Genomic DNA, 16,114 nt, shown 5'->3' with positions numbered 1-16,114 from the left:
GGCCTATTTCCATACTGTAAGTGATCTAATCTAAACTCCATCTGCCACCCATTGGCCCATCTGATCAAGATCCCATTGTAATCTTTGTGTCCTCTACACCTCCAATTTTGATGTTATCAGCAAACTTACTAACTACACCTCCTAGGTTCACATCCAAATCATTTATATAAATGACAGAAAGCCGTGGACCCAACACAGGTCCTTGTGGCACTCCACTGATCACAAGCTCCAGTCTGAAAAGCAAATCTCTACCACCACCCTCTGTCCTGTACCTTCGAACCATTTCTGTATCCAAATGATTAGTTCTCCCTGTATTCCATGAGATCTATCGACATTTCGGGCATAAGGGCTTATGCCCGAAACGTCAATTCTCCTGTTCCTTGGATGTTGCCTGACCTGCTGTGCTTTCCCAGCAACACATTTTCAGCTTCCATGAGATCTAACCTTGCTAACCAGTCTCCAATGGAGAACCTTGTCAAACGCCTTACTGAAGTCTAGAAAGATCACATCCATTGCTCTGCCTTCATCAATCCTCATTGTTACTTCTTCAAAAAACTCAATCAAGTTTGTGAGACATGATTTCTCACGTACAAAGCCATGCTGACTACCTTAATCAGTCATTACCTTTCCAAATACATGTACATCCTGTCCCTCAGGATTCCTTCCAACAACTTGCCCACCACCGACATCAGGCTCACCGGTCTATAGTTCTCTGGCTTTTCCTTCCTACCTTTCTTAAATAGTGGCATCATGTTAGCCAACATCCAGTCTTCCGGCACCTCACCTGTGACTATCGATGATACAAATATCTCAGTAAGGGGCCCAGCAATTACTTCCCGAGCTTCCCACAGAGTTCTATGGTACACCTAATCAGGTCCTGGGGATTTATCCACTTTTATTCATTTCAAGACATTCAGCACTTCCTCTTCTGTAATATGGACATTTTTCAAGATGTGACCATCTATTTCCCCACATTCTATATCTTCCATGTCCTTTTCCAGAGTAAACACTGATGCAAAATACTCATTTAGTATATCCCCCCATCTCCTGCAGCTCCACACAAAGGCCCCCTTTGCTGATCTTTGAGAGGGCCTATTCTCTCCTTAGTTACCCTTTTGTCCTTAATATATTTATAAAATCCATTTGGATTCTCCTTAGCCCTATTTGTCAAAATTATCTCATGTCCTCTTTTTTGCCCTTCTGATTCCCTCTTAAGAGTATATCTTTATACTCTTCAAAAGATTCACTCAATCTCTCCTGTCTATACCTGACATAATATGTCCTTCTTTTTCTTAAACAAAACCTCAGTGGGCGGCACGGTGGCACAGTGGTTAGCACTGCTGCCTCACAGCGCCAGAGACCCGGGTTCAATTCCTGCCTCAGGCGACTGACTGTGTGGAGTTTGCACGTTCTCCCCGTGTCTGCGTGGGTTTCCTCCGGGTGCTCCGGTTTCTTCCCACACTCCAAAAGATGTGCAGGTCAGGTGAATTGGCTATGCTAAATTGCCCGTAGTGTTAGGTAAGGGGTAAATGTAGGGGTATGGGTGGGTTACGCTTCAGCGGGTCGGTGTGGACTTGTTGGGCCGAAGGGCCTGTTTCCACACTGTAAGTAATCTAATCTAATCTAATCAATTTCTCTGGTCTACTTGATTATCAGCAATAGATTTCTACAATTGCTTGAAGGATGGATTCAGAGGTAAAATGTCTGACTTTATCCCTGAATTTCTTTGAGAAATGACAACTGAATTGGATAGAGAAGAGCAATGTATAGTTATGCCGTAATTACAGGAGATTCCATAGGTGAAGGAACGGATGGGCATTTTTCTGTAACCATCATTTTAAGTCTCACAAGGTATGTGTGTTGCCACCCTTGTGTCAGTGTAAACAGCATCATAAAGAAGGTGTAGAATATTCTGCAAGTATAAACGAATGAGCTAGAAGTTGTAGTACAAATTTGTACAAATGACATAAAGAGGGCCGGTATTGAGGTCACACAATCAGAACTTCAGAAACTAGAAGGGAGTTTAAAAAAAAGACATCAATTGTAATACTCTTTTTGTTATTCCTAGATCCATGCATCAGAGAGAGTAAAAATAGGAAGATAGGGAAGATCAATGATTGGTTTAGTAGCAAATTTAGTCAAGACTACAAGGATCTTTCAGCAACCTTCAGATATTGGTGATATTGTGGGACATAAAATCTTATTCAAACATTGTAAGGGATTCCAATTCTTCTCTTTTTGACCTCCCTCAAAAGCTACAGTATCATAGAATGCCTAAACAACTGATCCTGCTATGGTGGTCTGCTTTCTTTTCCTAAGTATATTCTTTCCTGGATTCTGGAAACTGCACTCAAGCACTTCGTTACAGACACATCAACTAGTACAGGACCTGGTTTTACTCGTGCATTCTAATTTTGCTCAGCTGCATCACACAAATTCTGCTTGTGCACTTTTCAACTCCCACTTTCCACTGCATTGAAGTATTATTTGCTTCTTCTGAGTCCCTTATAGCTTGCAAGTTATTTTTGAACCCTATTTCCAATACTTAGCTGCTCAAACTGGCTCTAATGCCTCCGGGGTGGAGAGATAAATGATAGGCTCTACCTCCATTCATCATGACCAGGGCCTCCAAGCCCTCTATTTCTTCCTCTTCTGATGTCCCCAACGCTACCCTTCCACTGACACTCTCATTCCTTTGGCTGAACTGGTCCTCACCCTGAACAATTTCTCCTGTGAATCCTCCCACTTCCTCCAGATAACCATGGGCTCCAGCTACGCCTGTTTCCTTGTTGGCTACGTAAAACAGTCCATCTCTGTAGTCACACCGGTACCACACCCCACCTCTTCCTCCGCTAAAATAGACTCTCATTTATCTCTCCACCCCTGAGGCTCCCAGCCTCATTCATGATGAAGGGCTCCTGCCCGAAACTTTGATTTTCCTGCTCCTTGGATGCTGTCTGACCAGTTGTGCTTTTCCAGCACCACTCTAATCTTGAATAAGAATCAATGGTCTTCTCAGTGGCACGTTTAGTTTAGAGTCAATTTCTTGCTATCTCCATTACCCTCACTGTCTCCAAATGATTGTAACACTGGAACTGCTCTTCAGTGAACCTTAAATTGTTTCTGTGACCAACTGAAAATCTTGCAGCAAGCTCCATCCTTGATCCTAGGCAAATTTATATATAGGCATTATTGTTGCAATTAAAAGTAGCAAACACTGGAATACCTGGCTCACTGAAATTTGCAATATTCATAGATTATTGACATATAGAGCACAATTACATGCCAACTAAATAGATTGCATCACCGATCTATAACAAACAATGAGTAACTCTTAAGTAATACTTACTTCATTTGTAGAGAAAATGAGGTCTGCAGATGCTGGAGATCAGAGATGGAAATGTGTTGCTGGAGAAGCGCAGCAGGTCAGGCAGCATCGAGGGAACAGGAGAATCGACATTTCGGGCATTAGCCCTGAAGAAGGGCTAATGCCCGAAACGTCGATTCTCCTGTTCCCTAGATGCTGCCTGACCTGCTGCGCTTCTCCAGCAACACATTTCCATCTCTTACTTCATTTGTAGGCTAGTTACATTCCAAGGGTTGGTTATCTCAGGTAGCTAGACAACGGGTTTGTGATGCCAAATAATGCCAACACCAGCATAGGTTCAATTCCCACACTGACTGAGATTACCATAAACGTCCCACCTTCTCAACCTTGCCCGTTGTCTGAGTCTGATGACCCTCAAGATAAACTTACTACTAGTCACTTGGTCTACTGAGAGAGTAGCCTGATGGGACTATGGCAACTTTACCTTTTACTTAGTTGCATTCCAACAAGTGGCAGGGCAAGGGAACTAAAATCAGTTGCTTTTTGTTACAAGAGAGATTAAAAAGTGATGAAATATAAAAGGATATACGGTGGTCGATGTCATATGAATTCTGTAATCAAGAACCAAGCCAATAAAATAAGTTGAGTGGGGAAGTGAAGAAGAAAATTAAACTGGTAAGCAGACGATGTAAGCCACTTAGTTCAAAGGTAACAATAATGTTTACCTCGCCAGCTTACATCCCCTGAAAGAAAAAAAACAAAAGTCCCTCTGAAATGGCCTAACAACACGCTCAGTTTTGCTCACTGCAAAATCAAAAAGGATTGAAAGTAAATAGATTGCTCTGTCTCAAACCAGACAACGGAAATGACAATGGCAATTCCAAACCTGTGGATCCTTTGGAGAAATTCTTGCGATCATCTTGGGACTAGGCCTAAAATTAGGAGAGACTTGTCAAGCAATTTCCTGACATTGTCATAATCACAGAATGATATCTTACAGACAAAATCAAAAACACTCGCGTCACCAACTGGATATGTCCTCTTCAACCAGCAGGACAGTCCCACAAAAGGCAATGACAGTGTGGTACACATTTGAGGTGCGAAGCACTGACTCAGGAGCTGGGTAAGGAAACCTCCTGCTGATTACCATCTACCACACAGGTTTGTGGTGGATAGGAAACAAATAAATGGAAAACTGTACTTGAACTCATCCTCAACTTGTCACAGAGACATCTGTTCTTGATAGTATTGATAGGAGTGACCACTACACTTGTAGAAACAAAATCCAACCTACACATTGACAATATCCCATATTGTGTAAATTAAATAAGTTTCAATCAGATCCAGCAATTCAAAACTTGTCATCCATGAGGTGCTATGAGTTATCAACAGCAACAGAATTGTGTTCAACTCCAATGTCTAACGTTGTGGCCTGGCATATTTGAGTCTAAGTAACAGTCTTTGACATGGAACATTATTATTCCCATCAAGCTGAGAGAATAACCGTGGTTACTGAGGAATGAAGGAGGGAATGCCAGGAACAGTAACAGTCAACTTGGTGAAACTGTAACATACAACTAGTTGCCAACAGCGAAAGAAGCATGCATTAAATAGAGCTAAACAATACCACAATCAATAACCAGCCCTAAGCACTGTAATCCTGCTGTATTTAGTCATGGATGGTAGTGATACTTAAATAACTAACCAGAGGAGTAAAGTGCACAGGTACTCTTTTCCTCAATGATAGAGGAGTCCAGCACATCAGTGAAAAAGATAAGACTAATCTATTTGCAACCATCTTGAGCCAGAAATAGCTACTTGATCCATCTCAGCCTTTTCCTAAAGTCCCCGGCATCACAGACACTAGTCTTCAGCCAATTTGATTTACTCCACATGATATCAAGAAGTGGCTACAAGTAATGAATACTTCAAAGGTTGTGAAACTTGATAATATTCCAGTAATAGTAATGAAGACATGCTCCAGAATTAGCCATTAGCTGAGCTGTTACAGTACAGCAATAACACTGGCATCTACCTGAAAATGTAAAAAAGTTGCTATGTTTGTCCTGTCCACAAAAATAAGGCAAATCCAATCTGGATAATTAACCATACTATCAATCTACTCATTATCATCAGCAATTGATAGATGGGGTCATCAAAAATGCTATCAAACGACCTTTACCTGTTCACTGGTGGGCAGTTACATTCTTCCAGGCTTACTCAGTTCCTGGCCTTATTGCAGATCTGGTCCAAACATGGATCAAAAAGCCCACCTCCAAAGGTAAGGTGAGAGTGATTGCTTTTGACATCAAGGGACATTGAACTAAATGTGACACTAAGGAGTCAATGGAGATCAGGTAAAAACAAACCACTAGTTGAAGTCACACCTGAAGTCACAAGCTCCTGGTTGTTGGAGATCATTCATGTATGACAGCATTGCTGCAGGGGTTTCTCAGGGTAGTCTCCCAGACCTAGGCTTCATCCATGGCCTTCCGTTCTTCAAAAGGCCACAAGTAATCATTACTGATGTTGGCAAAATATTCTGTCTCATTCATAACTCCTCAGATATTTAAGCAGTCAGTGTCTATATGTAGCAAGACCCGTACAACATTCAGACTGTCAATCTGTCAATTTGTACTCATGTCCCAATTTGTGTTCATTTCAAATTTTTATAGACGCCAGAGAGAGAAGTTATTCATCCCATGAGTTTAGTCTGAATTCAAACCATAGTTCCAGATATGAAAAGATAACATTTTGCCTGCTTAATAAATGATCTGAGAAAATTTAGTTCATCCTAAAATCTCTCCTCAAGCTGACAAATTAGGTCAACATTAAATTTAATGAGCATGTTTGATATTTGTGTCTTTGATTATCTATCTTTTTCCTGGTTCAGGTCACTCCAGGGAACACTTTGACAAGTAACACTGAGTATTTCCTCAGAGTTTCTGCTACTCTGCTATTGGAAGCGTTGACAGAAATTTTGTGATTTGCTGAGCTATATTAAGAGTTTGCTGATTTTCTATCGTTCAGTCAAGTGAAAGGTTTATATCCAAAATATTGATCTCTTTCCTCCTTACCCATCTGCACATTTCAAGCATTTGAAAATTTTCTTTGATTATTAATAGAGACTTTCTTATTCAATTAAATGTGCCCTTCTATTATAACTCTGTTGTATATTTAAAACATTTCAAAATATTAAATATAAAAACCCACATTTCCCAATATTCATTTGTGAAAAATACATTGCAAAAATGCAATGCATACAATAAACTTGCCAAACTAATCGCTGGGTTGTATTGATTCTATAATAAAGACTTTGCAGTGAAGATGTTTTTGTTCTTCATTTCAGTAATGCCTTATAACAGTGCCCACCACTGTGTTGTTGAAGTAGAAAATTTCCTATTTGTACTAGGAGGAGAAGACCAATGGAATCCAAATGGTAATAACAAACTGCTTGGTACTTCATACTTCATTGTAAAGAGCTTTATTAATATTTTTGGGAACAGAAATAACTGCATCTATATTTGTACATATTTGAAAATAAATAAAATCTGTAACTCTATGACAAGCGATTAAATGCAACAAAAATTATGGGATCACTTAACTTGCAATCGGAGCAATTTTATTTCCTTATTGTAATTTTAATTTTAATTGGTGCCATATGTAAATAGCAATGTGTTCTTCTATTTGGAGTGAAATACGTTTCTAACAGCTGCTCATACAGCATATATTTTAAGCTATCTAAAAGGAAAGTTTGATTTACAGGCTGGTCAGCAGACCATGTACTTAATGTAGAAGCAGTTTGTACACCAACAAGCTGGAAATGGCCTCCCTTCCTTCGAAATGCTGATTTAAGAAAAGGATAGCACCAGCACTAAAGCTGTAGATGAAATGAGATTATCTGTGAGGAAAATGTTAAGGAACAGTACATAGCAGGCTGAAAATTTCAGGTTGGCTGTCATCACCGATTGTCCTCTAATCTCAGCAGCTGTACAACCAGAAAGTTCCCATTCGGCCAGGAGAAGTTGGCATTTGAAAGACTCCCCTTCACTTAAGTTGAAAAGTGTGGTGCTGGAAAAACGCAGCAGGCCAGGCAGCATCCGAGGAGCAGGAGAATCGACGTTTTGGGCATAAGCCCTTTCTCAGGAAGCCCTGAAGCAGGGCTTATGCCCGAAACGTCGATTCTCCTGCTCCTCGGATGCTGCCTGACCTGCTGCGTTTTTCCAGCACCACACTTTTCAACTCTGGTCTCCAGCATCTGCAGTCCTCACTTTCTCCCATTCACTTAAACAAACCATCCCCATAAAAACTGAGAAGCAGCGTTGCTCATCACAGTAAACCACTTGTAAAGAAAAGAATTCTGATCAGGGCTACCTTAAAAAGCAGAAAGTAATAAGCTTCAATAATTGGGAATGCAGAAACAAAGATCTTTGGCTGTCAATCACAAATAGACTCAAAATTGAAATTAGTGCTTTGTCCTTGTGTTCATTAGGCATCAAAATACAGCTTTGTTAATTGAGACTGACAGAAAAGTACAGCTTTGGACTACCTTATATCTGAGGCACAGATCTACAGTCTCCAGATAGTCAGAGGTGTGACTGTGGCCCAACATGCCTCTGCCAGCACACCTCTGAAATCCCAATCTGCTGACTCTGTGGAAGTTGCCTGGGAAGTTTTAGCTTCCAATGGGAAATTCTTCTGCTCCCTGGGAGCCTCTGCAAAAACCTCCAATTATAACTTGTTCATAATGTTCGGAGTGTTCCAACTTACTGGGATAGCAACCCAGAAAATGTGAGATAGAAGCATCACCTCACTCCTGGGTAACTATAACACTGGTCTCCATAGTAACCCCCTTGACACCAGACTCATCTCGACTCAAAATAAGACAAAGAACTGCTGGAAATCTGAAACAAAAACAGATATTGCAGGAGAAACTCAGTAGGGCTGATTACAAGGATCCGAAGAAGGGTCACTAGAATGGAAATGTTAACTTTGCTTTCTCTCCACAGATGCTGCAAGACCTGCTGAGTTTCTCCAGCAACTTCTGTTTTCGTTTCACCTTTAACACAACCTGACAAGACTATACCACCCGACTCCCCTCCTCACCCTCCAATTCCTGCCCCAACTTTCCTTCCTGACCCAACCTGGCTAGCCCCCTGACTTTCGGATCCCTGCCCTAACCCAATCCAGAGTGACTGTCTAGCTTACAAACCCCTCCCAATCGCTATCCTATCCTACTATGTAGCTATCTGCACCCTACTCACTTACCTCAATCCCAATTACCTTACCCAACACTTAGTTGATCTTGCACTTGCACACTTAGTTGATCTTCTCCCAATCTGCTACCCACTTATTTCATCCATCCTACCCACTCACTCACCCATTTTTTTCCCCACTATCATTTACTAACTTGCTAAGAAGCTGTTTAAATGTCCCGATGCTTGTGGACACAGCAGAAGACAGCAGTTAGTGTCATAAAAGAAGCCTTGGTTAATTGCCTTTCTCCTTATAATTCAGGTCTGCAAGTTCTACATTTCTGAAGAAGCCAGGACTGGAAGGCCTGACCAGAAATGTGGAACTCAACTTTAGTACAAAAAAGTAGGAGCATTGCAGCAATCTGATAGTGATTGATTCAGGCCTTAGAAAATAAAAAGTTTGTAGCTATCAATGAATTATGAACGCACCACAAAATGTGCATGTCTATCTTTTTCACTAGTCGCTTAGATATTCCTTAGGCTTTGAATGTAACATTCCAAGTAATGCTGAATTGCTACCAAAATCCAGAAACTTTTCTATCAAGATTGATGTAATTAGTCCAACAGTTGAACTTTTTAATCATGTCATTGGAAATGAATGGGATACTGATTTTGATTATGTAACAGGAATCTTGTTTAGATTAAAACTCTCATGGTGTCTTAGTATCTCATAGTATGCATCTGTAACATGTTTAATTCATTTGTTTTAAACAGGGAAACACAGCACTAATTTTGTTAGCCGGTATGATCCTAGATTTAACAGCTGGATACAACTCCCACCTATGCAGGAAAGGTAATACTTTATGATACTTCAGAAATATTTAATACTTTAATACCACACACAGTTGAGGAGCTCATCATAAAGTATATCATTGGACTTTTTGTCTACATATGTAGGTATATTTGTCACAAACTATTGTCATCTGGTAGGTAATAATTTGAACAAACTAATTGGAAATCATGCTTCATTTGGACATTACAAAAAGGCTACCTTTTTATTTGTCTATCTGATCCAGCTCAAAGGCTGCCTTCTGAGACTGCTTTAATTCTACATTGTTAGATTATTGTTCATATTAATTTTATATTTTTAGATGCTGTCCATTCCAAATGTTTACTCTTAGCTTGTTGTCCACGTCAAGACTGCTTTCTTATGTGATGCTTCAGCCATTGAGCCAAAGCTAGTCAAAAACAAGTACCTATCTATTCTAGTTGTTCTCTTTTTAATAATGCCATCTTTCTACTTTCTTGGATTGCTGTACAATTCAATAACTTAGTTTGGATTATTGTCCAGTCTGAGGCCTGCATTTTTTTATCTCCATCTCAACTCAAAATCTGTATTTGTTCACAATAAGCCGGTCTAAGAATAGCATTATTGATCTGTTGTGTTAATAATAATGGCATTCTTCCAACAATGATCAATCCAATTTTTAATTATTGCCTATTTCAAAGTCTCTTTTCTGTGGCCTGCAGGAGCTTTGATATTTGTGGTGTTTATGTAGTTGTTTTGAGACATACATTAAAAAGACTTGACTTTGTACTGATCAAAATAACACACCATAATTTGAAATTCCAGGAATAGAATCCTAGAAATATGTTGATTCCAGAAATCTAAATTGAGGATAAAGCTGAGAGAATGAATCTAGGCAATTACTGTACTAAACTAACAAATCTGTTTTATAAACCATAGAACCTGCCTTCTTGGGTGACTTTTTTTCAGAAGTGAGAAGATGGTCATGTTCAGCTTTATATACTTTAATACTTTATAAAATGAATTCATGATTATATGTTGGATGTTTAATTAAAACTAAGACATGATGATCTCACAAAGCAACTTACCATGACATGAATACAAATTCATCAAATGGAGATGTCTAGCTATTTTAGTGTACACAAGAGTGAGTGTCTTGCTGAAATAATCAGTATATTTAGTACAGTTCTGGCTTTACTTCAGATTTACAATTACAAAATCATCACTTTTAATTACCTTGTGGAGTGAAGTTTCCTGAATATTAGCTAGCCACTGCCCGTTATACCACATAAACCGAACTCTTATCACAACCCCATGAGATGAAGATGATGGAATGGGTCTTCAAGGAATGGTTTACGAGATAACAGAATGGAACTTTATAGTCAGAGCTTCTGATGTTTATGGCCAGTCTGAAAAATCACAACAAAGTATAGATTTGAGGGCAGCTTAGAGTAAATGCAATTTATTATGTTTGTTTGAAAACAATAACCATGTATGCAAAAGCACACACAAAAATCTGGCAATTTATATAATTTTAATAGAACAGCAATGCTCACACTATAGTTAATATGTCCCAAAGAAAACCACTTGCAATTTTTGAATTTAAGTGTTATGACACGGGGTAAACCCCTCTGCTAATTTAATTTCTCTGCACAGAAAAGCTTACCTCGCCATGTAATTTGTTTAAGTATGAGTGACAAAGAGCTACTCAAATCCCACTACTTAAAGAAAAAAATAACAATTTATTCTTTAACTCCAAGAAAAGAGAACATTAAGTAACAACTATCTACCTCCTTTGTCTGATCGATTTATCTACTTCCCACTCTACAGCAATATATTGATCTGATAAAACACCCAGATTAGGTTAACAAAAAAAATCAAGTTTCAAAACCAACCAGCTGTCGATCTTCCCTTTGTATCTTCCAGTCTTCATCTCTTCAGTACTCTGCTTCACAGATCTTTCATGGATAATGGTACCTTTCAGAGAGCAGTTCTGCGGGCAGTCTGTATTGGTGCTCTTTGCCTCTCTGGCTAGCTGTTCAAAATGCCACCTGCTGCATTCACAAACTCCACACACCCCTCCCACAACATCCTCACCTTCAAAAATACTGGCAGAATCAATAAAATCCAACTCCTTATGTGAACGGAATCATTTGGTAGCATCTGGTTGTGTTGTTGGGGCTGCATAGATGGCGTAAGACCATGCTGTATCTTCTAAATTATTAGTTTGCAACACTTGCTCAATAAGGAGACCATGTCTGCTATTAGAAAGACACCCTGGAGTCCCAGTATTATAGAGGACTTAGGCTGCAAGTCATTGATGTCTGCTTAAAGACCTCAATTGGTGATAAGGTGAGAAGCTTGACCATGAACCTTTCTGCCTAGAACTTCATTCTGGCAGAGGCAAGAAGGCAGTATGGTTCAGGCATAACCTGACTATGCTTTATTAAATGACTTAGCAAGTTCAAAGGGCCCTATGGCTTACTCCTGCTCATATTTCTTATGTTCTAACAGTTTTAAAAATGACTTTTATCTGATATAGGCTGATGGTTTGGACATTTCGGGCATGAGCCCTTCTTCAGGCTCATGCCCGAAACGTCGATTCTCCTGCTCCTTGGATGCTGCCTGACCTGCTGCGCTTTTCCAGCAACACATTTTCAGCTCTGATCTCCAGCATCTGCAGTCCTCACTTTTTCCTCCTTGATGATTTGGACAGCCAGCTATAGATCCTTTAAAAACAGCTGCAGTGTTGGCTTTAAGTGAGCAATGAGTCTGCTAGTCCAGTTTTGAGGCCACCAATGATGGTTGTTTAACTCAGTTAAAGTTACTCCCTGTTGTTTTATCACTTATTCTTCAGGTGCCTCCCATCAAGGTTTACTTTTTAATAGCAAATAGCAAGCTCCCCACCTACTGCTTGGTGAATACCAACGGTGGCGGGATGAGACCCTCAAATGGACAATAATTGAAGAGAGACAGGAAGTTAGTGGGGTCCCCAGCCATCATTCTCCAGCCGGATTAAACAACTCTGCCAGTAGTCTCACTATAGGGAAGAACATTAAATTACACCCACTGATAAATTTCCACTTAACTTTTACTTGCTCAAGGAATGTGGGCAGTACTGGCTGAGCCAGTATTTATTGGCCGTTCTTAGTTACCCCTGAGAGCGTGGTGAGGTAAGCTGCCTTTGAGAACCGCTGCCATCTATCAGCTGTCTGCATAGCTATAATGCTGTTTGGTGGCAAGAGTGATGTTCCAGGATTTGGGGGAAGAACAAAATATAAGCAAGAAACCTAAACGGGCAATCAGAAGCTTCCCAAAGTGTGATGAAAATGTACAAATTTCTACCATAACAGAGTGGCTGAGGCAACACAGTTAATGAATCACCAGAATGAATAGGAATGCATGTCCCACAAAATTCTTATAAACCACTGTTGTGCTATAGTCCCAGCAGATGATGTGCCAGCCTGAATCCATTTGAAGCAGGAAATCTCACTTCCATGAGATTGAGAGCTTCAAATGTTATGGGTTGTTTGACTCTCAGAATGAGCAGCTGACTGGCAATCTTCCAGTCTTCTAAATTCACATTACTAATGGGAAACATTACCAACCAGCAGCACATGGATTTATGACCATTTACATTTAAAATCAGAAAATAATACGTCTTTCTGATAGGTGTTTTATAATCTGATTTTTAATTGTATTGTAGGCGAGCAAGTTTTTATGCCTGCTTTCTGGATAAACATTTGTACGCGATTGGTGGAAGGAACGAAACAGGTTATTTGTCAAGTGTTGAATGTTACAATCTGGAAGCCAATGAATGGTGCTACTTGTCCTCTCTTCCTCAGCCCCTGGCAGCACATGCTGGTGCAGTACACAATGGAAAGATTTACATATCAGGTACCTTTTACAATTTTAGATTAATTATTTTCCTGCTGATTGAATTTTAAATTAAGAAATTGTTTAAAGGTGCTGATTTACTTCCTTTATTGTTCTTACTCCTGTCTCTCAGTAAAGTTGCTGCACCATAAATTAATCTTTGATAGGCAGGATTCAGCTGGTGTTTCACTGCATTCTGCACTGCTAATTCACTACATTCTGTTTTAAATTATTTGATTTTTTTTAACCTTTCAAACCAGCCAAAGACCAGCAGATAAAGAAAACAAAAGCAGAAATTAATCAAAATGATCACAGGTCAGACAGTACCTGTGGATAGATGACCACTTGTCAACCAGAAATGCTAACTGGGAGTGCAGTCTTGGGTAAGTTCTTGGTTTGCACACTTATCTCAGGAGAAGCAGCCTAAAAGATCAGGTTTGCATTCCAGAGCACAAACTGGGATCAGGTCCGCCGTCCCCTAATGTTCAAAAATAGCCAAAAGAGTTGCCAACTGCAAAGGTCAACTTGTCTTCTCTGAATCCTTATTTTTTTATTCATTCATAGGATGTGAGTTTCACTGGCTGAGCCAACATTTATTGCCTATCCTTCATTGCCCTTGAGGACAGGATGCTGAGCTGCCTTCTTGAACCATTTGGTGTAGGAACACCCACAATGCCTTTAGGGAGGGAGTTCCACAGTCTTTATCCAGTGACACCAAAGATGACATATTTCCAAGTCAGGGTGGTGAGTGATTTGGAAGGAACTTGCAGGCAGTGGTGTTGCTGTGTATCATCTGCCCATGTCCTTCTCGATAGTGGTGGTTGTGGGTTTGGAAGCTGCTGTCAAAGGAGTATTAATGAATTTTTGCAGTGCACCTTGTAAGTGGTACACACTGCTGCACATTGGTGGTACACTTTGAGCATTGTATTAAAAAAATTGATGTTTGTATATATGGTGCCAACCAAATGGGATGACTGACCTCCAACAACCACCTTCCTATGTACCAGGTATGACTCCAACCAGCAGTTTTTTTTAAACATTTATTGCTATTGATTCCAGTTTGGCCAGGACTCCTTGATGCCATTCTTAGTCAAATGCAGTCTTGATGTGACTTCCACCTCCCCTCTGGAATTCAGCTGTTTTGTCGCAGTTTGAACCAAGGCTGTGATGAGGTCAGGAGCAGAGTGGCCCTGGCAGAACCCAAACTGGGCTTTACTGAACAGGTTATTGCTGAGTAGATACTGTTTGAAAGAACTGTTGGTAACACCTTCCATCACTTTACTGATAATCGAGAGTAGAGGGATGGAATGTATTTGGCTGAGTTAGATATGTCCTTTTTGTTGGACACAGGACATACCTGACTATGTTCCCACATTGTCAGGTAGATGCTATTGAACATAAAGCTTGCAATTCCTCAGTTTAACTCTGACAGATCTAAGTTAACAGAAAACACAAAGCAAGTTTCTGTACTTACACCAATTACTATTTATTACACATAAATAGATTCCATTCACAGGTAAACAATTATGAACTGTTAGTTTATAATTTTCCTCGTTTCCCCTTCTAAGAAACCCTTTCTACTCACATTCGGACAGACAAAAAAAAGTCATTATGGGTGGAGGGGATAAAAATACTGTAAAACAGTTCAATGGTATCAGTCCTTAGGGATGGGTTCCTTTTGTTTGGTAAATCCTTTAGTTTTCCCAGCTTTTCCTTCATGGTTCTTTTACTTCTTCTTCACAGTGGGGCTTGTTTACAAATTATAACATCTCTGACTGAATGGTTAAAAGCAACATCTTATAGCAACTTTTGTGGGAAGAAACAACTGGTTTTCTTTCAATTCCTTCATTTTACTGGAGACGTGCATGCACGTGTGCGTATACACACACATGCGCGCGCACACACAAAATTATCACATAATCTGCCACTCCACGCTACCTATTGTTAGTTACTAACAGTCCCAATTACAGCTATGCATCCTCCCAGCCAGATCATTATCGACTCTTCTGTCTGTCCAAACTGTTCTCTCTCTTTGGAATATATCACTATCTATCATTTACTGCTTATCTCTCTCCCCCCCCCCCCCTTCCTATCTTCTGCAGGTAACCTGACATTCTCCTAGCTACCATCAGTTCTGAGGGAGGGTCACTGGATCGAAACGTTAACTTTGTTTTTGCTTCGCACATGCTTCCTGATCTGACAATAGACAATAGACAATAGATGCAGGAGTAGGCCATTCAGCCCTTCGAGCCTGCACCGCCATTCAATATAATCATGGCTGATCATTCCTAATCAGTATCCTGTTCCTGCCTTATCTCCATAACCCTTGATTCCACTATCTTTGAGAGCTCGATCCAACTCTTTCTTAAATTAATCCAGTGAGTGGGCCTCTACTGCCCCCTGTGGCAGAGCATTCCACACAGCCACCACTCTCTGGGTGAAAATGTTTCTCCTGAGCTCTGTCCTAAATGGTCTACCCCGTATTTTTAAGCTGTGTCCTCTGGTTCGGCACTCACCCATCAGTGGAAATATGTTTCCTGCCTCCAGAGTGTCCAATCCTTTAATAATCTTATATGTCTCAATCAGATCCCCTCTCAGTCTTCGAAACTCAAGGGTCTACAAGCCCATTCGTTCCAGTCTTTCGGCGTAAGGTAATCCTGCCATTCCAGGAATTGACCTCGTGAACCTACGCTGCACTCCCTCAATAGCAGAATGTCTTTTCTCAAATTTGGAGACCAGAACTGCACACAGTACTCAAGGTGTGGTCTCACCAGGGCCCTGTACAGCTGCAGAAGAACCTCTTTGCTTCTATACTCAATCCCTCTTGTTATGAAGGCCAGCATGCTATTAGCCTTCTTCACTACCTGCATGCTTACCTTCATTGACTAGTGTACAAGAACACCCAGA

The 16,114-nt window shown here is 40.3% G+C and overlaps 1 protein-coding gene across 2 annotated transcripts in view; it reads left to right on the top strand.

The window, feature by feature from the left end:
• klhl14 (kelch-like family member 14) overlaps positions 1-16,114 on the top strand; it is a 157,252-nt gene that overhangs the window by 105,613 nt on the left and 35,525 nt on the right. For both annotated transcript variants that reach the window (XM_043688270.1, XM_043688269.1), the window contains exons 4-6: positions 6,678-6,767; positions 9,298-9,376; positions 13,038-13,228. In XM_043688270.1, the coding sequence (XP_043544205.1) occupies positions 6,678-6,767; positions 9,298-9,376; positions 13,038-13,228 (360 nt within the window). The remainder of the gene's footprint in view (positions 1-6,677; positions 6,768-9,297; positions 9,377-13,037; positions 13,229-16,114) is intronic.

Source organism: Chiloscyllium plagiosum, chromosome 4, assembly GCF_004010195.1.
Source record: "Chiloscyllium plagiosum isolate BGI_BamShark_2017 chromosome 4, ASM401019v2, whole genome shotgun sequence".
In the NCBI taxonomy this organism is placed as follows: domain Eukaryota; kingdom Metazoa; phylum Chordata; class Chondrichthyes; order Orectolobiformes; family Hemiscylliidae; genus Chiloscyllium; species Chiloscyllium plagiosum.
This window is presented reverse-complemented; position numbering and strand designations above follow the sequence as displayed.